The 22,486-nt window shown below is 40.4% G+C and overlaps 1 protein-coding gene across 1 annotated transcript in view; it reads right to left on the bottom strand.

Moving 5' to 3' along the window:
- ARL8B (ARF like GTPase 8B) overlaps positions 1–14,419 on the bottom strand; it is a 54,385-nt gene extending 39,966 nt beyond the window's left edge. Inside the window, exon 1 of the mRNA XM_082347548.1 lies at positions 14,113–14,419. Within this exon, the coding sequence (XP_082203674.1) occupies positions 14,113–14,235 (123 nt within the window). The 5' untranslated portion in view covers positions 14,236–14,419. The remainder of the gene's footprint in view (positions 1–14,112) is intronic.
- Positions 14,420–22,486: the final 8,067 nt, after the last annotated feature.

A 22,486-nucleotide genomic window follows, 5' to 3' on the forward strand; every position in this document is an offset into this window, starting at 1 on the left:
CTACTCGAATATAATACTTCAAGCATTTGAGGGTTATTTGTTGATAAATAGGCAAGGATCATCATTTGTAGAGAAGCTTGAAGGCAATGTTAGGATGCTCAAAAACAACAACAACAAAATACACACTCAATGGTCAATTGAGAGGCTGTAAATAGATACTACGCTAGTATTTTACTAACATGTGCAGTAAAATACCAACTTAGAGCAATCAGAATCTCTCCCACCAAGCCAAAACTAGTAACTACAATTAAATTTACAAACAGGAAGACCAACCAAATAAACCAGCAAATTTTTCAAACAGTTGCTCCAAACATCCTAGCACATCTACAGTGGATTACGGCAAAGGACAGTCTGTTATTTCTCTCTCACAATAACGGAAAACCTTCATCAAGAATCAGAAACTCGTCCCCAGCGCCCATTACACCTCTACCCTGACACACAGGAGCCTTTCATCCCCCGCTGAAACTGAATCCCTACTCAGTGCTCACTTGAGGAGTGAGGGGTTTCCATTTCACCTACCATCTAACCAGAGCACATGCCCCTGCCCTAATTCCCAAACATCACATCAACCACAATGATAACTACTAACTATGGAGCATTCTCTATATGCCAGGGACTGTGCTGATTACCTCATACCATGAGTCCCTGGGGTACCTCGTCTCACTCCCGAATCACCAATGAGCAAACTGAAATTGTGAGGGCGTCACAGAGCTTTGACAGATCTAGAATTCAAATTTAGGCCTGCCTGACCCAATATATTTAAACATGACCCGACACTGCTTCACTCTATTAAGTCAATAATTATGAAGCACCTACTGAGTCAGGCCCAGAACTACACTTAGGGGGCATAAATAATAATAAGTAAGTTTACAGTCTGGAAGTAGGGACAGATGAACAGATAACTGGCTCAAATACAATTCTGAACAAAGTATTATGACAACAGAGCAAGGGACAATTAACTTTGCCTGGGAGAAGAGTTGGGGCAAGGTTTCACAGATCTGGGACCTAAACAATGTGTAAGACAGTGTCATCTAAGGGAAAAGGAACACCGGGAGATAAAAACTGTATTGTAGGCCAAAATAAAAGCGGGGGGGGGGGTGTTTGATATCTTGGGTGTCTCATTCTCCTTCATTACCACAGTCTAACATGTATTCCAAAGGCCTGCTTCCTCCATCCTTCTCCCCACACCCACCTTGCTAATTTTCATTGGCAAATTTAAGAACCCCTCCTAAGTCTCACAAAAACACAACAAAACACTAAGATTTAGAAATGCTCCTAGAAACGATAAAATAGGGGCTATTTAAACAACCAGTAAAGCAGACAAAGTATTTGGCAACAAACAGCCAAAGAAAGCTAAAATCACATATGGAACACCACAAGGTCACGTCCAATTTCCAAACTAGTCTGTCACAGGACTTGGAAGAACTGTACTTCTCAGGTGGCGAAGCAAAATCCTAAAGGATTTGTCTGTCAACATGGATTCATCATAGTTCGCCTTCTTTATGGAATAGAACATTCAGGCTGAGCACTGGAGTTGAATTCCAGATCTATCTAAAAACTGTGTCACTTAAACCTTTCTTTACCTTATATAACGAATATCCACTTAACAAAGGAGCCAAAAAAAAAAAATCATACAATGCACTGTGTGCGAAAGCACTTCATGAAACAGTCAACTGTTTCATTAACTAAATAAATGAAAAGATTTTTATTGAATGCCCTGGGTGATGGAAATAAAGGAAAAGGATGATTAAGAAATAGTAGGATGGGGCTTCTCTGGTGGCACAGTGGTTAAGAATCCGCCTGCCGATTCAGGGGACACGGATTTGAGCCCTGGTCCAGAAAGATCCCACATGCCGCGGAGCAACTAGGCCCGTGCGCCACAACTACTGAGCCTGCGAGCCACAACTACTGAAGCCCGCGCGCCTAGAGCCCGTGCTCTGCCACAAGAGAAGACACCACAATGAGAAGCCCGCACACCGCAACGAAGAGTGGCCCCCGCTCACCACAACTAGAGAAAGCCCGCGCGCAGCAATGAAGACCCAATGCAACCAAAAATAAATAAATTAAATAAATTTAAAAAAAAAAAAAAGAAAGGAGGTCTAGGAACATTGTTTGTGTTAACCACCCTTGAGAACGACATAGTGTAGGTGGCACAGCCATTTCCTGTCTTGTTTTATGGTAATGTCCACGTGTTCCAAGATGAACTGGTGTCTCTGAACACTTTGAGCACTATAAATCCACGACAGACTGCACTAAGTGAGTCTCTAAGCAGACATTGAACTGCCTGAGATATGAGAACTGAGGACCACACTTTGTTTTCGCAACCACACAGTAAAATAATCAGTAGTGCAACCTGACAAGAAAGAAAAAATGATATTCTGAGCCTAATACTATCTACAAGCTTACCCAGCACGTTAAGGAAAAATCTCAACAGATCGGATACTCCTTATGTTTAAAGAAAACAAATTACACATACCAACTTTTCTCTTCAGTAGAAAGACACTAAACCAGACATGTTGCAGGGATAGAAACATTCCTATTCAAAGTAGCAAGGGCATCCAAGACTATAAAAGAGTATGAGTCACTCTGAACACACAGCCTTCATTCAGCTGCGTAAAGGACCTGTTATGGAAGGTCTGCATTCTGGGCACAGATTAATGCACCTAAGCACCAAAAATAAACCAAGATAGTCCAACTGGGGCTTCCCTGGTGGCATAGTGGTTAAGAATCCGCCTGCCAATGCAGGGGACACAGGTTCGATCCTTGGTCCAGGAAGATCCCACATGCCGCGGAGCAACTAAGCCCGTGCATCACAACTACTGAGCCTGCAATCTAGAGCCCATGAGCCACAACTACTGAGCCCGCGTGCCACAACTACTGAAGCCCGCATGCCTAGAGCCCGTGCTCCACAACAAAGAGAAGCCACTGCAATGAGAAACCCACGCACAGCAACGAAGACCCAATGCAGCCAAAAATAAAATAAATAAATTTATTAAAAAAAAAAAAAAGATAGTCCAACTGCAATTCTGAAGGAGTGGAAATACTCTGCTTGGTCCTTGCATACAAAACACTGGCAAGACTTTGGATGAAATTTCAATTCTCAGTTTTAGTGCCACTGTACTTAAATATAGTACTAATTCCCTTCCCAAACAGCATTCCCTTTATATCATTAATTATATAATACATTCTATACTCAACTTATCCCCTTCTCTTCACCCATTCCCCCTTCTCTACCCCAATATGTGCTACTTGTTGATCACACAATCACATTCCCCACCATTCACTTATATCCTTAAAAAAGTCTTTGACTACAAATTCCCCTTTGCCCTGTACATCTGATTCAACTGCTCAACTGTACCCACTCCACTTCCATAATAAAGCTCACTACTTTCCATTACTCTCCACCCCACTTAATTATCTCTCAACTAGACTTCTGTAACTAATTTCCTTCTTGATGGTCTCTATATTGCTACTAAATTAATCCTTTGGAAACACAGGTCTCCATTCCCATGAACAAAAATCTTCAATGGCTCCCCATGCCTACAGATTCAAATTTACTCAAGGCTTTGTGTTAACTGATTCAACCTATTTTTCTAGCCTTTTGGGTTTTTTTTCCTTCATGCAGGTTACACTCAATCTGACAAAAGTTCTTGCCCTCAATTGTGTCTTTGCTTCTCCTTTGCTTCTCCTACTGTTCCTTCATGGCACTGGAAGCTCCACAACAGAAAGAACCATATCTCTTTTGTTCTTCATTATACATATGCTGCCTAGAACACTGCTTCAAATATCCACTGAATGAATGAAAACCACTCTACTCAAAGCTCAGCTCCAAGGCCATTCTCAACACAGTCCCACCCAAAGCCAGCAAACTGCCTTTCTAAAACTCCCCTGACGTCTTCCGTGACGGTGGGGAGATTTCCCATAACATTACGTGCCAATTTTAAGGTACTTACTATTTCTATCCTATACGTGGCTACTATGAGGCAAATACCCTACCACAAATAACCTTGTCTGACACATTTATGAATCATCTCCTACCATGATGCCTTGCACACAGTTTGAGTATAAAAGGATATACTACTTTGCTGTTATATTCATTCATTCACTCAACATTTAGAGAGCTTACTATGTGCCAGGCACTGTTCTTTGCATTGGGATGCACCAATGAAAAAAGGAAAAAGCCCTGCCCCTATGGAACTTATATTCAGAAAACAGATGGAAGACAATAAGCAAGATAATCTCTGATGGTGGTAAGTGTGGTGAAAATTACAACGGAGGTGATATGATCAATCCTGACTGGAGAAGATACCTACCATAGACAGGATGACAGGAAAATGTAAAGGTTAAAGCTGGTCAAATCATTTGGCCCACTTCCTGGAACTCCAAAGAAAACTACAAAATGAAAGTTTTAGGCGCCGACATTTCAATCACTCAACAGTGGAAAATCATGCCTGTAACCAAAATGTACACATAAGGGTTAATTAAAGCCTGTAACATCCTCTTTTTTAAAAAAAAAAAAAAATATTTTTAAGATAAGGGTAGATGCTGGTTCCTTGGATTGAGAGAGGAAGGGATCAGGAATTCCGTCTTGAACTGACTGAACGTGAGTTGCCTATTAGCCATCAAAGTAGGTAAATCAAGTAGACTACACGAGACCACTCAGTATGTACAGCGTGATCCCATCAATGTTGTCAAGAAAGCATATACTGGGCATTATGCTAAGTGAAATAAGTGAGACAGAGAAAGACTCATATATGGAATCTAAAACAAAACACAAAAAATCCCAACTCATAGCTGGAGAACAGATTGGGGCTGGAATAGGTGAAAGGAGATCAAAAGGTACAAACTTCCTGTTACAAAATACATACATAAGTCATGAGATGTAATGTACAGAAAAGTGACTACAGTTAAGAATACTGTATTGTATATTTGCAGTTACTAAGAGAGTAATCATCACAAGAAAAAAAATTCTAACTATGTATGGTAGTGATGTCAACTGGAATTACTGTAGTGATTATTTCACAGTATATACAAACATAGAATCATGTTATACAACTAAAATTAATATAATATTATATGTCAAATACATCAATTTTTTAAAAGCCGATATTTTGGGGCTTCCCTGCTGGCACGGTGGTTGAGAATCCGCCTGCCAATGCAGGGGACACGGGTTCGAGCCCTGGTCTGGGAAGATCCCACATGACGCGGAGCAACTAGGCCCGTGAGCCACAACTACTGAGCCTGCGCGTCTGGAGCCTGTGCTCCGCAACAAGAGAGGCTGCGATAGTGAGAGGCCCGCGCATCACGATGAAGAGTGGCCCCCACTTGCCGCAACTGGAGAAAGCCCTCGCACAGAAACGAAGACCCAACACAGCCAAAAATAAATAAATAAAATGAAAAAAAAAAAAAGCCGATATTTGTATATATAAAGGGAGAGGAAAAAATTTGAAGGATATACAGCTTAATATTAATAGTGATTAAATCTTAATGGTATTAAAGATTATTTTTTCCAATCTGTATATCCACACTATTTTTTTAAACAATATGGATTTTGTGTATTTTTTTAAACGTTTTAAGTTTTTTAATTCAGCCACTGAATGAAGAAATAATAAGATCAAAATAAGGAAACCAACAGCTAGTGGAGTGAAACAGGTAGATTTTAGAGGGAGAAAAAAGTCAATTTCCTCCACTTCCCAGTTTTTCCTCTGATAGAAACTATTCAGAAATGATCAAATCTATATATTTGTGTTAAACCATTCTCCAGACAAAATGAGCTTTCAAGAAAAAAGTAAAGAAAAAGTAGCCTAGTGATGAGTGTCTAAACCAGACCTTAAGCCACCTTAAGAGAGGAAACTGCCAAAAGCCCTTTCCGGCCCAGCCTGCATGCAGTCTGCAGAGCCCGCTTCTCATCTAGGGGAACAGGCCAACACAGACACAGCACAGTGCCTGCTGGGGCTTGCAAATTTACAGCTGTCAACAGTGACTAAAATCCACCTGGATCTTAAATCCTGGTTTAAAGATTACAACAAACACACACAAAAAGCACTACTATGGTCTAATACAAATTTTAAAATTTCATCTGAGCATACATTTGTACAGGACACCTGAATTCTAGAGGGCAGGTACTACTCAAAAGGATCACTCTTTTCTTCCTGTTGGGATCAGTCTACCTTTCCACCTCTTAAATAAAGCAGCAAACCACCTCAGTTTTTCTTCTGGCAAGAGGCTGGAATCTTATAACTGGCATTTTTTACTGGAGCCTTTATACTTTCATTTTATTCTCTGATCTATGAGTAAGAGTTCCAATTCCAGGTATAGGAAAGCACCACTAAATTCTCAAACAATAAGGTTGTCAGTGCTTATTCACTCTTCACAAGCATCAAAACCAAAAAGAGAAGTTAAATGACTTGCCCACAGTCCTGCCATTAGTCAGTGGTGGGACAAACAAAAGAACAACTCATATTTCCAATTCCCTGTAAATTCTTTCCATAACAAATAATACAATTATACACACACACACACACACACACACACTGTCCAAGGAGAAGTACGTAAGTCTACTAACCTCATTTTCTAAAAGGAAGAATTATATGAGTAGGTCCATCAAAAACAACTAGCCTATCCAGGAGGCTACAACATTTTTTCTACCAGCCCATCTCAGCTATCAAAAAAATTCAACATGATAAAATATAACGTGCTCAAAACTTTTCCAAGAATTAAACAAAACTAAACCTTACTTCCTAAACAAAAGCTACAAATATTTAAATATAATTAAGAGAAATCTAAACGATAATTGAGCATAAAGGCTGATGGTTACATCAAACGTTACTCCTGACACATAACAGTTACCATTTAGCGCGCTCTCTATGCCTCTGTGCCAGGCACAGTGCTAAGCACTTTACGTACATTCGTGTCATTCTGAAAACCACTCCAGGAGGCAGTTCTTTGACCATCTAGATTTTACAGAGGAGGAAAAAATGAAACACACAGATGCTAATACAAGTGATATATAGCCAAGTCAATACTCAAATCCAAATCTGTCAGACTCCAAAACTCTCATTCCTAACATTATGCTACACTTTGCATACTGAAATATGAATATGGATTCATAAAGACATTTGTTCTTAATTTTATATTTTAAATGTAATATTTGTCCATTGGAAAATACATGTTAGCACCTAGTATATGCCAGAAACTGTTTAAGACACTTGGAACACATCAGTGAACAAAAAAGAGAGAATTCCCTGCTCTCAAGGAGATCACATTATCGTAACCCAGCAGCTAACACATGCCTTATTCTGATCACCGCTCAGTGTTTTACAAGTATAAACCCATAATAACTCCATGACGTACAAACTACTATTATTCCCATTTTACAAGTAAGGAAGCAGATACTGAGTGGTTAAATAACTTGCCAAAAATAGCACAGGTGTTAAGAGTCAGGATCTGGACCTAAACAGTCTGGCTTTCAACTCCCAACCTCCATGCATTCTAATTCATGTAGCCACTTGTACGTATTCCAAATAAACTCAACCATACCACATTCACATACCAACTAATTTAGGCTCAAAATACATTCTTACAGTAACACTATTTTGGTAGATGCCTAAGTAACTGTCATCAAGTAAATTGATACAAAAGACATTTTTAGAATCATTTTGCCAATCATCATTCAATTATTTTTTAACAAATGATTACTTTTCTAGCCCAGCTTAGGAGGAAAGGCCTCAATTTTCAAGAGAAGTGTCACTACTTAGATACCTGAATCCTAAAATTATTTTGCCAGTATTATAATTTTTTAAAAATACAGTATTCTTAAAGACAATTTCTAAATGAACCCTAAAGCTTTACTAATATTTTAATTTTTTAAAAAAGTTTCTGTCAGGATATGAAATAAGAATCTTATTCTATTATATAAAACTGGGCAAACTATGAAATCAGATCCAAAAACAAGATCCAATATCTAATTTAGGAAACAATATAACGGGACTTCCCTGGTGGCAAAGTGGTTAAGAATCCGCCTGCCAATGCAGGGGACACAGGTTCGAGCCCTGGTCTGGCAAGATCCCACATGCCACGGAGCAACTGAGTCCGTGCGCCACAACTACTGAGCCTGCACTCTAGAGCCTGCGAGCCACAACTACTGAAGCCCACATGCCTAGAGCCCGTGCTCCACAACAAGAGAAGCACCGCAATGAGAAGCCCACGCACTGCAATGAAGAGTAGCCCCTGCTCGCTGCAACTAGAGAAAGCCCGTGCGCAGCAACGAAGACCCAACGCGACCAAAAATAAATAAATAAAATAAATAAATTTATTAAAAACAAAAAACCAATGTAACCTTTAAAAAAATAGCACAATAGAATGTAAGACTTGTGGTTTTTACTTTGAAGAAAGAAATTAACTCAAATCACTCCATTACAGATTTCAATTTTGGTTTGTCCTGTCTCAGAAAAACTAAATGCCTTAAATTATTGTTTGATTTTGACCTATGCAGCAGACAGGTTAATATTTTTTTCCTTTGTTTTTTTCATACAAGAGCTCAAAAGACATGAATCAACTTTTACAAGTGTAAGTGATACTCAAGTTATAAACTTAAAAATTTCATACGCTATAGCTTCAAAAAGTGGTCTACCTGGCAAACTTTCTTAGACTCTGGTTTAGGAAAAATTGCTTTTAATACACCCCCCCCCCCCCCGGCAAAAAAAAACTGAGCAGCATCCCACTATAACAGGGCAAGATTAGGTAAGGACTGCACGGAAACATGCCGTAATTCTGGAACACAAACCCCTAATGCAACCCACGAGGAAGTTTAAAACAAATCAGGCTGTGATAGCTAAAGGGGATGAGCTGTATTTATAAGGCTTGCCTGCAAAGTTCAGTAAAAAGAAAATTGAAAAAGGAATTATGTTCTCTATAGTCGCAGTCTTAGCAGTTGCTGAAGCATAAATAGGTACTTCTTAAAACATTAAACAAAGAAACAGAGCAATTATCTGATAGGATAGTTTAAAAATACTGCTGGTTAACTTTACCTTACCGACAAAACTAAGTATGCCCTAAAAATACCACAGGACAAAGTGCTTAAATGAAGTCCAAGTTTTGTTCAGAAGACCTTCTCAGTAGGAGTGCATACTTTCTGGAAAGCAATTTGGCCATTCGACATGAAATATGTTCATACCCTTGACCCAGTGACGCCAACTCTGGAACCCATCCTCAGGAAATGCAGATCAAACTGATGTACAACAGCAAAACCCTGGAAACCACTCAACTGTCCAATAATGAGGAAATGATCAAATATATTATGATACATCCACAAGATATGCTATAACAGGATAAATTATGAAGAAATTAAAGATGGTTTTAGACACAGAAAAATGTGTACACCGTAATTAAAAGAAAACAAACCAGGATACAAACATTATAAACAGTATCTCAAGACTTTTTTAGCCATTTAGATATATACTGTTTTTTTAAAAAAATGAAAAGGAAATACTCTGGTATGCTGACAGTAGTTAACCTTGGATGGTGGAGATAACAAGTGGTTTCTTCTATTTTATAGTATTCTTTTCAAATTTCTACTAATGACCCTGTGCTATTTTGATAACTAGGAAAAAAAAGATCTTCTAAAAATAATATGTAAATAACTATTCTTTAATAGGTGCAATGCATTTCATATCCATGTTCACTGACATTCCACTTTACCTCTGAGAAACGTAGTGCTTTAAGCTGTGAAATATCCTCTAAGTTAGTAATTTAAAGTGCCTAATGCACTCTTAACAGCTTCTTAAGGAGAACATTTTGCTTTGAGATTCTAAGCCTGCGTGGAAAACACAATGGGAAAGAGGAAGGGGGTAAAGAACTTTGAAGAAATGCTCCTTGGCAGGGTGCCTCCTGTTCCACAACTCTGAATCTGTATCTGAAGATGACCTCACTGGAAGGCCAGCTCCTACAGTCAAGTTTCAGATTTGCTAAACTTTACAGGTGACCATGTTTTCTTTAAAAACTATTTTTGCTCTTCTTACCCCAAAGTAATTCAATAAGAAGCACTCTGATCACAGAACTATTTCTGCTCTTAAAAGATATTAAATGTAGTTCAATAACCCAACAATGCCTGTTAGCCAGTTATTTAAATGTCCAAACACAGTATTATAATATTCCACTACTGCTACTTTCCATAGATTATCATTCTTTCCTCTAATTCATGTCCTCAAATACACACACACACAAACACTGTGTGTGTGTGTATATTCCTCAAACGTTAGTCAATATGCTTAAGAAGGTTGGATCTAAAATGCTATCCAGATTTGTAAGAGGAGTATATTTACATTCAAAAAAGATGTTTAAAGGATTAAGAGCTCCCAATTCACAGCTCTATGGTTCTAACCTCAGGTAGATCTACAGAGGCAGATAAGTAGAAAGTGCACTGGCCCTGGGTTCTAATTTTATCTCTGCTACTAATTAGCCTTAGGAATTTCACTTAACCTTTCTGGATTTCCTAGCTACATCTATAAAATGAGGGTAAAATTAGACCACTTAATTAAGGTTTTTACAAACTCTTAAAAAAATTATTCTAGGCCCAGATTTCTACAATCTTTCCAAATATCTCCTTTTCCTAATTCTCAGCAATAATAAACTTTTCCTTGGATTAACCTTTCAGCTATCGACACTTCACAAAAATGTAGACAAATTTTTATACTACTACTAATTTCAAAAATACACAATGTCTATAAAACTTATTCCATAACATTTTGGTAAATCCTATTAAACATTTCTTCATAAGTATCCTATAATCCATCTAAGGGTCTCAGTTAAAAATAAAGATTACTCAACATATATTACACATACAAGACACGTGCTTTATTATGTAATAACTGCCATAATACTTAGCAATGGGCTGTATTTCATTTCCTAACACTAATCAAAAAAATTAAAGACTAGAGGTGTTTCTTAATGTTCCAAACAAAGAGAACACTATGTATATTAGGTGTCTCTACATAAAACATTAGATAACATGAAGTATCATTTGGGGTTTGAAACCATAAGAATATGAATTTGAGGACTGAAACTCTCCGTAAGCAAACTGCCTAATTTCAGAATGGACCAAACCCTGCATATAAGTAACTCAGCTTCACAAACCTTTTGAGTAAGTTAAATGACATCACTCAAAGTTTTCTTAACTTTTAAGGCAGGAAATACAGACACATTTTAATTAGATGTTTACAAAAAGTTGATTTTTACCTAAGAAAATTGGCTTCACCTGAAGCTTTTCCCACCTGGAAAGTTACTTGTTGAATTTGAGAAATAAACGGCCAACTTTCTAAAGTAACACATAGTATTCAATGGGCTGAATTTCTGAGTCTATAAATCAAACACTTTATACAAAGAATAATGCAGTTGATTTTTTTTTAAGATAAAGCGAAATTTACTATTTTGGACACACTGTTTCTATCTAAAACTCTGTAAATTCACTTTTAATTACTAACTTTTTCCTCAACCTCAATATATTCTATAAGAACCACAGATTAGGTTAGAGTCTGAGGTTTAAAAAAAGGCATGAAATTTACTGACGTCTCTTTTTTCCAGCATCTTAAAGGCCACGGGCAATTACTGTCACGATTTTTTCTTAACAGAACCTACCCACATCATATCATTCAAAAAGAATGGTATAGGGAATTCCCTGGCGGTCCAGGGGTTAGGACTCAGAGCTCTCACTGCCAAAGATCCAGGTTCAATCCCTGGTCGGGGAACTAAGATTCCCCAAGTCGCATCGCGTGGCCAAAACAAAACGCAACGAAGAGTCTAACGTTAAAATAATAGTTCACTTTGAGTTCAACAGCTTTCCAGATGTTAAAATAATCTAATGCAAAAAAGGGGGGAAGAGGAAGGACATGATGTGATTACTTGCCACAATCTAGGAATCCACTACCGCACTCCACATTTGGATACATACACAAATTCAAAGACAGAAATGACCCCAGCTAATTCCTTTCTGAATATTTTTCAAAATATCGTTTCTGCATTAAACGAGTGTACCCACTACAAATAATAACAGCAGTTACCATTTATCTAACCCCTTCTATAGGCAGGCATGATGTGAGTCACTTAACATCTGTCATTTCATGTACTCACAGCAACTCTGTAAGAAACCTATTATTATCTCCTCTTGATAGATGAGAAATCAAGGACTGAAAGAGGATACAAGGCTGCTAAGTGGCAGAGCCAGACTGCAAACCCAGGGATGCTTGACTTCAAAGTTCATGCTCATTATATTAAGCTACACTGCCTACTGAAAACATAAGCATGAAAATCAAGCTTGTATTTTTAGAAGTTCCTCAAAGATTTACTAAACTTTTTTTAGGTTTCCCAAGAATAACTACTTCTCTGCAACACACAAGACTGACTGTAATAATACACCTATATACACAATAAATTAATTCAGTTTTGTCAAAAAGATAGAATTTAGGAGGAGACACCAATTCTTATCTCAAAGGAATACCAGAAAATTTACAGTTAAATGAGCTCAGCTGCACTCAGGCTGATCTTTTCCACATCATATAAAAGTTCGAATATGGATACTTAGCCCGACGTTTTTCCTTACTAATTTTAGTGGTATTAGATACACATTCCACTTTTCTATGACTGTTGAAAAAATTGTTATCTCAAGCACCCCCCCAATCATATTATACAAAAAGAGCCAAAAAAGTAGGCAAATTTTCTTTAGGTTTATATGCAACATTCCTCAAAGGAAGTCTGGATTTCTGCTGATCTCTATTTCTCCAAGTCTTACTCATTCCTGTTGCTCTATAACTGCAAGGACTAAGAGTCACAAGTTACACAAGTTGTGTTCTCCAACAAGGAAGGCGTGTTTGAATAATTCCAGTAACCCAACCAGTTGGACAGCTAGTCGCCTATTTTTTCACCCATCATCTAAACGGTGGAGGAACTGCTGCCATCTCTCTTTGGAGCAGCTGGACAAGCACAAGCCCGTATCAGCTAAGACTTGAGTCACAACAACTCCTGGTCTGTAAATAAAGATTGATGAGAATCTTTCGCTCTTATTCCTTCCCCAGCCAACCAAACAAGCAAAATTGAATCATCCTCCTTCCCCTCAATCACTGCTGAATAAACACCACATTGTGTATGGGTTCCCAGGGCAATTTCCCTCCCAGACACCCATTCCCTGGGCGTGGAATAAACTATGTTCCTGCCCAGACCCTTCCCCTCCCTTCATTTAAGAAGCACCAACACAAAAGACCACCCCCGCTTTTTCAACGTAGTTAACTTAACTTTACGCTGGCTGCAGATCTTACCCCCTAGATGAGGACATTTAGCTCTAGAAATGCAGAGACCCCCTCACTGCTCGGCTTAATAAAAGCTGTGCATTTATAAATCAATTATACTTCAATTAGATAAATAAAGTATAGAATAAAGTAATATAAAATAAAAGCTGTGCACTACTTTGGACTAGCTGGAAATGTCTCTCCCCAGCTTTACCGGTGAGCGCAGCACAATCAACTTGATCTTGGCCCCTCGGGAAACGGGTGAAAACCAGTAACTGCATTACAGCGGAGAAGCTGCCCACAGAATTCAGGAAATGAGTCCCCACCGGTCCCCTGCTTTCCTACATCGGAGCTCTTCGTCCCGAGTGGCTAGTTGAGAGGATCTCAATTTTTATGCTTTCTCACGGGACACACGGACTCGCCAAATCCCACCCTTCAGGAAAGTGACAAGCTGGAGTTAACCCTTCCGCTGCCCTCACAGACCAAACCCGAAGGAAACCCCAATCCCCCAAGCGCCTTAAACATGTGACAAGCCCAATTCCACCCTTTCCAAACCCCGGCCGCGATAAGAACACGGCGCTTGGAAGAAGACAACTAAATGGAATTAACCCTTCAGCTGCCGATCTCAGCGCTACACTTCAGCCACCAACACACGCGAAGCTCCAAGTCCTGACCCTAAGGGAGGTGACAAGCACCGCTACTCCCTCCCCCAATACACGCACACTCCCAAGAGCCCCGCCGCGCTGAGAGGACTCTCAAGCCGGGCCTGCGGGCGGACCCCGCGCCGGACTCGCGGGCTGCGGCGCCCCGGGCGGGTGAGCGGGAGGGCACTCACCGCGATGACATTGACGAAGGTGGTCTTGCCCGAGTACTGCAGCCCTACGAGCGTCAGCTCCATCTCCTCCTTCCAGAAGAGCGAGCGGAACCAGTCCAGCAGGCGGGAGATGAGAGCCAGCATGATGGCGGCCGGGAGGGAGGACGGATAGGCGAGCGGGCAGGCAGCGGCGGCGACAACCTCCACACAAGTGGGCCTCGGCTCGGACCCCCCAAACGGCTCCTCGGGACCCCGGCGCGACGCTGGCGGGCACGGGCTGGCAGCGGCGGCGGCCGAAGCCAGGAAGCCGAACGGGTCATATGACTCGCCCTACCCCCACGCTCGTCCCCGCGCTGCCGTCTGCGCCCACGGCAAGAGCGGCGGGCCCCCACCCCCAACCCCACGGCCAGGCGCGCCCGCCGCCCACAGCGCCACCTGGTGGGGCCTCCGTGTAGCACCGCGTACCTGCGAGCCGCCCTTGGGCTCCTTTCCTACTACACTCCTTGGCTCATTCATATTGGTTCATTCATCTTTCATCCTCTCTACAATTGTTTATTGACAGTCCGCTCTGTGCAGAAAGACTTCAATACTCTGGGGATACAGCATGGAAATCCCTGTCGTACATAACAAAAGATGGAAGCCACAAGTATTTATCAGTAGGGAAGTGAAAACCCTAGTATGTTCCCAAAAGGGAATACTATACAGCTGTTTAAAAAAGAATGAGAAAGTTCTATATAAACTGATATGGGATGATGTCCAGGAAATATTTTGAAGGAACATAAATGCAAGGGGCCAACTCTGTATTAAATGACATCTTCAGTATAAGATGGGAAAACAAGAATATATATGTACATATATACAAATATGTATTGTAGTTGCATAAAGAGATACTGGGAGACTAGTAAAAATGGTTTTCTACGGGGGTCAGGGAAACTGGATAGTCAGAGGCAGAAATGGGAACGAGCCTTCTCTGGATATCTTTTTATATCATTTTCACTTTCAACCATGTAAATGAGTCACCTGTTCAAAACTTTAATTTAACTAAAAAGTACATTAAAATATCTGCAAGGTTTTCAAATTTTAAAAAATCCCTTCCCCTGAGGAGCTTACATTCCAGCGGGGAGACATGTAACATAATAAACAAATAAATATAAGATATAATGCCATATAGTACTGAGCATTATAAAGAAAACTGAACAAGAGGATACAGGAGTGGCCCCTGTTCTAGGGGTTAGGGTCAGAGTAGACCTCGCAAAGGAGGTGGCCCTGGATGGGAAGACCTGGAGGACATGAGAAGGAGAGCCAGGCACACATCTGGTGGAAGCACGTTTCAGACAGAAGGAACAGCAAAGTCTCTGAAGGGGAAAGGCACATGGAATGCTCTAGGAATAGAAAGACAGTCAGTGTGGTTAGCTCAGAATACTAATACTAAGACATATGGATGGAGAAAGATTCAGGGACCAGAGGAAGTAGGGTATGGTGGCCCTAGTTCAGGTCTTGATGTGATGGGGAACTCGGAGAGTGAACCAATTTATATTTTTAAAAGTTTGCTCTGGCAGCTCCATGAAGAACTGACTGTAGGAAGGCATTATGGGTTGAATTGTGTCCCTCACGAAAGATACGTTGGAGTCCTAACCCCCAGTACCTCAGAGAGTGGCCTTCTTTGGAAACAGGGCCATTGCCAATGTAATCAGTTAAGATGGTCTTAGTGGAGTATGGTGGACCCTTAATCCAAAATGACTTCTTCTCCTCAAGAAGAGGAGAAGATACACAGACACAGGAGGGGAGAGACCCATGGGACAACAGAAACAGAGACTGAAGTGTTGCAGCTGCAAGCCAGGGAACACCAAGGAATTGCCAGCAAACCACCAGGAACTGGAGGAGAGGCACCAGGAACTGGAACAGATTCTCTCTCACAGCCTCAGAAGGACCCAACCCTGCCAATACCTTGATCTTGGACTTCTGGCCTCCAGAACTGTGAGGCAATACATTTCTGTGGTTTTGAGCCACCCAGTTTGTGGTCCTTTGATATGGCAGCCCTAGCAAATTAATACACAGGGAAAGAGCAGAAGCAGTGAGATGGGTTCAGAAGCTCTTATACTAGTGTAAGGCAGTGATGATGGTGGCTGGGCCCAAGACTTTGGACACACTTAGGTGTCGGCTGCCACGGACCTTCCGTTCTAGAGGGAAAGACAATGAACAAGTCAACAAACTAATTTCAAAATGAGAAGTTGAACATTCCTCAACCTTTACAATTATCATAATTTCCTTCACCTCTAAAACCATTTAATAGAAAAGTCACTTCTTAACTCCTGATTCTAGTTACACAGTAAAAAAACACAAAAACCCTTTTATCAGGTGTTCCCAGTGGTGAGGACTCAGCGCTTCCACTGCCCAAGTTCAATCGAGTTCAATCCCTGGTCAGGGAACTGAGATCCCGCTAGCCACGAGGCAGGGCCAAAAAGAAAAGAAAACCTTATAAATTATTTTTTATCATAAAAGCACAATATGATGGTTGTAAAACCATCAACTAGTAGAGAGGTATGATAAGAAAAAGGGAATCTGTCTATTGGCATCCTCAATTCCCCATCTCTGAAGTAACCCATTTTAAGAGTTTACTCTTTTTTGATCAAATAAACATTTATACACATATACGGGGTAGAGAATTTTCTCTTATACACAAAAATGGGAACATGTTGTAGGCATTATTCTAGAGCTTCCTTAGTTCACTTATAGTTAAATACATTTCATTAAAAAGAAAGGCATAAATATTCAAATAGATATTCAAAACTTATCATTTCCTAATCATTTTAATACAGTTTACTATTAGCTATATTCTTGAAGCTATTTACAAGTAGTGTATCCATAGGACGGAAATACCATATAATGGAGATCATTTCTTGCCAACTCCGGGATCATCGATGTCTCATTGGTAGCTTGAAATTAACCACTCTGGGAGTATTTGCACCATGGAAATTGGCAAACACTACAATTTAGGCTTCTCCCTTCCCTGGAGAGCCAGTTGTTAGACATTTACTGGCACACTACTGATAGTACCTAATTCAAAGCACTAAAGTGAGAATTAAATAAAATAATAGTAAATTAGATTAAGTAAGGTAATGAAAGGCAAGATGATATACTTATTGTGTATAGTGTTCATAGTATAGAATGAACCTTCTGATCACAGCTCCTCTACCTATCAGCTGTGTGAACTGTGCAAACTGTCTAACCGCTCTGTGCCTCTAATTACTGTAAAGGGAGGTAATACTGTTATCAGCCTCAAAAGATTATTGTGAAGAGTAAATGAGTTCACATGAAACTCTTATTATAGCGCCTGGTGCAGCATTCACATTCACTAAATGCCAGTTATTATTTCTGGAACATAGCGACTCAGGACATTTGGTTAGCAATTCAGGCGCTCAGTTTCTCATTTGCAAAATAGGGGTAAGGATACCACCCTTATTTGATATTTTAACTGAAGAGGCATTTTCTTCTGGAGTCAGTCCATCATGTACAACGTCCTATGGGTGTACTCTTCCCTTTGAACTTTATCTAGAGTTAAGTTTTAAAAATGGGAATTAATCCTATACACTAAAGATGAAAAATCTGAAAGAGAAATTAAGGAAACACTCCCATTTACCACTGCAACAAAAAGAATAAAATATCTAGGAATAAACCTACCTAAGGAGAAAAAAGACCTGTATGCAGAAAACTATAAGACACTGATGAAAGAAATTAAAGATGATACAAACAGATGGAGAGATATACCATGTTCTTGGATTGGAAGAATCAACATTGTGAAAATGACTATACTACACAAAGCAGTCTACAGATTCAATGCAATCCCTATCAAACTACCAATGGCATTTTTCACAGAACTAGAACAAAAAATTTCACAATTTGTATGGAAACACAAAGGACCCCGAATAACAAAAGCAATCTTGAGAAAGAAAAACGGAGGTGGAGGAATCAGGCTCCCTGACTTCAGACTATACTACAAAGCTACAGTAATCAAGACAGTGTGGTACTGGCACAAAAACAGAACTATAGATCAATGGAACAGGATAGAAAGCCCAGAGATAAACCCACCCACATATGGTCACCTTATCTTTGAAAAAGGAGGCAAGAATATACAATGGAGAAAAGACAGCCTCTTCAATAAGTGGTGCTGGGAAAACTGGACAGCTACATGTAAAAGAATGAAATTAGAACACTCCCTAACACCATACACAAAAATAAACTCCAAATGCATTAAAGACCTAAATGTAACGCCAGACACTATAAAACTCTTAGAGGAAAACATAGGCAGAACACTCTATGACATAAATCACAGCAAGATCCTTTTTGACCCACCTCCTAGAGAAATGGAAATAAAAACAAAAATAAGCAAATGGGACCTAATGAAACTTAAAAGCTTTTGCACAGCAAAGGAAACCATAAACAAGACGAAAAGACAGCCCTCAGAATGGGAGAAAATATTTGCAAATGAAGCAACTGACAAAGGAGTAATCTCCAAAATATACAAGCAGCTCATGCAGCTCAATATCAAAAGACAAACAACCCAATCCAAAAATGGGCAGAAGACCTAAATAGACATTTCTCCAAAGAAGATATACAGATTGCCAACAAACACATCAAAGGATGCTCAACATCACTAATCATTAGAGAAATGCAAATCAAAACTACAATGAGGTATCACCTCACACCAGTCAGAATGGCCATCATCAAAAAATCTACAAACAATAAATGCTGGAGAGGGTGTGGAGAAAAGAGAACCCTTCTACACTGTTGGTGGGAATGTAAATTGATACAGCTACTATGGAGAACAGTATGGACGTTCCTTAAAAAACTAAAAATAGAACTACCATATGACCCAGCAACCCCACCACTGGGCATATACCCTGAGAAAACCATAATTCAAAAAGAGTCACATACCACAATGTTCACTGCAGCTCTATTCACAATACCCAGGACATGGAAGCAACCTAAGTGTCCATCGACAGATGAATGAAGAAGATGTGGCACGTATATACAATGGAATATTACTCAGCCATAAAAAGAAATGAAATTGAGTTATTTGTAGTGAGGTGGATGGACCCAGAATCTGTCATACAGAGTGAAGTAAGTCAGAAAGAGACAAACAAATACCGTATGCTAACACATATATATGGAATCTAAAAAGAAAAAAAAAAAAAGGTTCTGAAGAACCTAGGGGCAGGACAGGAATAAAGACGCAGATCTAGAGAATGGACTTGAGGACACGGGGAGGGGGAAGGGTAAGCTGGGACGAAGTGAGAGAGTGGCATGGACATACATACACTACCAAATGTAAAATAGATAGCTAGTGGGAAGCAGGTGCACGGCACAGGGAGATCAGCTCGGTGCTTTGTGACCACCTAGAGGGGTGGGATAGGGAGGGTGGGAGGGAGACACAAGAGGGAGGAGATATGGGGATATATGTATACGTAGAGCTGATTCCCTTTGTTATACAGCAGAAACTAAAACAACAATGTAAAGCAATTATACTCTAATAAAGATGTTAAAAAAATAAAAATAAATAAATAAATAAAAATGGGAATGCAGGATCATGTGCTCAGACACATTCCCAAGTCATGCGTAAAGGTGAGGAATCCCACTGTCCTGGGAATGTGGATGAAGAGGACAAGGCAAGTGATCACAATAACCCATGTGTTTGCTATAGGGCTGTTGTATAAGAAATGGAAAACTCTATAGCATCAGAGCTGGATGCATCCTTGAAGACCATTCTAGTTTTGGCTATCAGAAAAAGAATTTGAAAAAGAATAGATACATGTATATGTACAGCTGAATCACTTTGCTGTACACTTGCAACTAACACGACATTGTTAATCAACTATACTCTAATATAAAATAAAAAGTTAAAAAAATTTAAAAATAAATAAATACAATAAAATAAATAACTCTCACCAGGTGAGTGAGAAGTTGATCTGTGAACTTAGTTCCAGATTCTCCATTCTTTGGCCACTGAGTAAAGCTTGTGCTGTGTCGATCTCAAAAAAAAAAAAAAACAAAAAGAGAGAGAGAGAGAAGAAAACTGAAGCAAGGAGGAGAAAATATCACAGCTAGGGACATGATTTTCAGTTGTAATCTTAAGAACAGGGACCATTTCTACTTAAACCAGTAAAGTCATTCAGAGAAAAATGAGTGGTTAGGGTCTCATCTCTTAGCTGTCTGTTTTGTCAGCCTCACATTTGTCTAATGAGATAATAGTTTTGGACAAGGAATAAGATGGGTGTGACACATTCCATATGTTCCCACTGGCCTAATTATCAGTTTCACAGCATTTTAAAATGACAGCACCTGAGCCTTCTCCACAGGACATGGCCGCATCTTGGCCAAGTCAGTCAAGGAGCCAGAATCTTTCCTTAGCCATGGATGTCAGCCCAGGTCATAGAGAGAGCCCTTCAAAATTGACAAGGGGCAGAATGCCAGCTTTGTCTTTTAAAAAGAGAGCGTCAACCTCGGGGAAAGGGAAGCAAGAACCACTTAGGGAATTCTCTTTAGAAGGAACACTCATTATTCTAAAACTGAACTCGTCAACCCCATTGTAAGAAAAGTCAATGATTTGAGAATTCCAAGGGTAGAAAACAGATACTCAACAGATGCTCGGGGTGATGCAAAGAGCAGTCTGCTGGCAAGGAAAAGCCTTACCTTGAATAAAAAGTTCTTATTCTTGCTTTAAAACCTAAACAGTGACCTTGGGCAAGTCATTTCCCTCCTCTGGGCTTTAGTTTCAACTGTCAATGAAAGGAACCAAGGGAGGTAAGGAAATGAAATAAAATGCAACAAAGTAGAAGAAACAGTAGAAAAAGAAAAGAATACAGGTACTGGAGAGAAGCATTAACTTTTTTCAAATAGATCTCTCCTTCATCCAGGTCATCACCGCTTTTTGGTGGATTTGATTACTGGTCAGTGTTACGGTTTCGGGGGTAAAAGTGTAAGCAGATAGGGAAGGGGGTGGCGGTCCTGGAGAAAGAGAACTAGGCCTGGCTTTCTTGACATAAGAGAAGCCATTTTTGGCCTAAGCCATTTTGTGATCTAAGCCTGGCCACAATGTTTATCTTTGAGCAGGTCTCAGTAACTAATGAGCTGAAGAAAACAAGGGAAGAGAGGAACAAAGGAAAAGCAGTCAAGAAAACAATAGTTCAGCAACAAAATAGAGTCCTAGTTCCTCCTCAAGGGATACACCTACCAACCTGACACAGATTTCGAAGTTTTGCAGAAACTAAGGCCCCACCCCGGTGGAGGATGGGAACAACATGCTGAGATCCCAGACTTGTCAGAACCTAAGGAATGATGATGTTGACCTTTTCCAACCCTCCTGACTTTAATCAACCAAAGACTGGATTCTGGCAACCTCTGCCCCAATTCTATCCTGCATTCTCTTCTGCTCAAGCCCCTTCATGAATATGCATGTACTCAACTTAAAATGTCCCCATTTGCTGTTTAGGGAGACACTGCTTTGGGAAAAGATCCCCAGTGTTCTCCTTACTTGTTGCACGTGATAAATCCTTCCTTCTCCCCATCTTTGGCTTAGTTGTGCGTTTGGGCTCAACACTCACCAAGAGGTGAATCCAGGGCTTCCCTGGTGGTGCAGTGGTTAAGAATCCCCCTGCCAATGCAGGGGACATGGGTTCGAGCCCTGGTCTGGGAAGATCCCACATGCCGCGGAGCAACTAGGCCCGTGAGCCACAACTACTGAGCCAGTGCGTCTGGAGCCTGTGCCCCGCAACAAGAGAGGCCGCGATAGTGAGAGGCCCACGCACCGCGATGAAGAGTGGCCCCCGCTTGCCACAACTGGAGAAAGCCCTCGCACAGAAACGAAGACCCAACACAGCCAAAAATAAATAAATAAATAAATAAATAAATAAATAAATAAATAAATTTTTTTTTAAAAAGGGGTGAATCCAGTTTGGGGGTAACAAAAGCATGCCCTTTGGAGTCAAGCAGGAGCAGGTTTGCATCCGAATTGTCTCCCTTCTGACTTTTGGCAAATTACTTCACCTCTCTGAGCCTAAATGGAAATAATATCTGCTTCTCAGGGCTGTCACGAGAGTCAAATGAAACAACACAACGACGCCTCAGCACAGGGCTCTGCCCACAGAAAGTGCTCCTTTAATCCCACTGTCGTTACTTCTCACATCTGAGATCCCAAAGCCTTACGTGGAAATTCCCTCTTGCGTGTTCCTGTGACAGGCACGCCACCCAGTAAATGACTGACCCAGTCCCCTCCTAAGCATTCCCATTCCACAACCACACGCCCTGGGGGTCCCCTCTCTCGGCCCTCCTCACAGCCACTTTAGGAGCACTTAGGATACATCCAGTGGTTTCAGTGTTGAAGCCAGGGTTTCTCAAC

The sequence above is a fragment of the Balaenoptera borealis genome, assembly GCF_965194805.1.
Source record: "Balaenoptera borealis genome assembly, chromosome: 12".
Classification (NCBI taxonomy): Eukaryota; Metazoa; Chordata; class Mammalia; order Artiodactyla; family Balaenopteridae; genus Balaenoptera; species Balaenoptera borealis.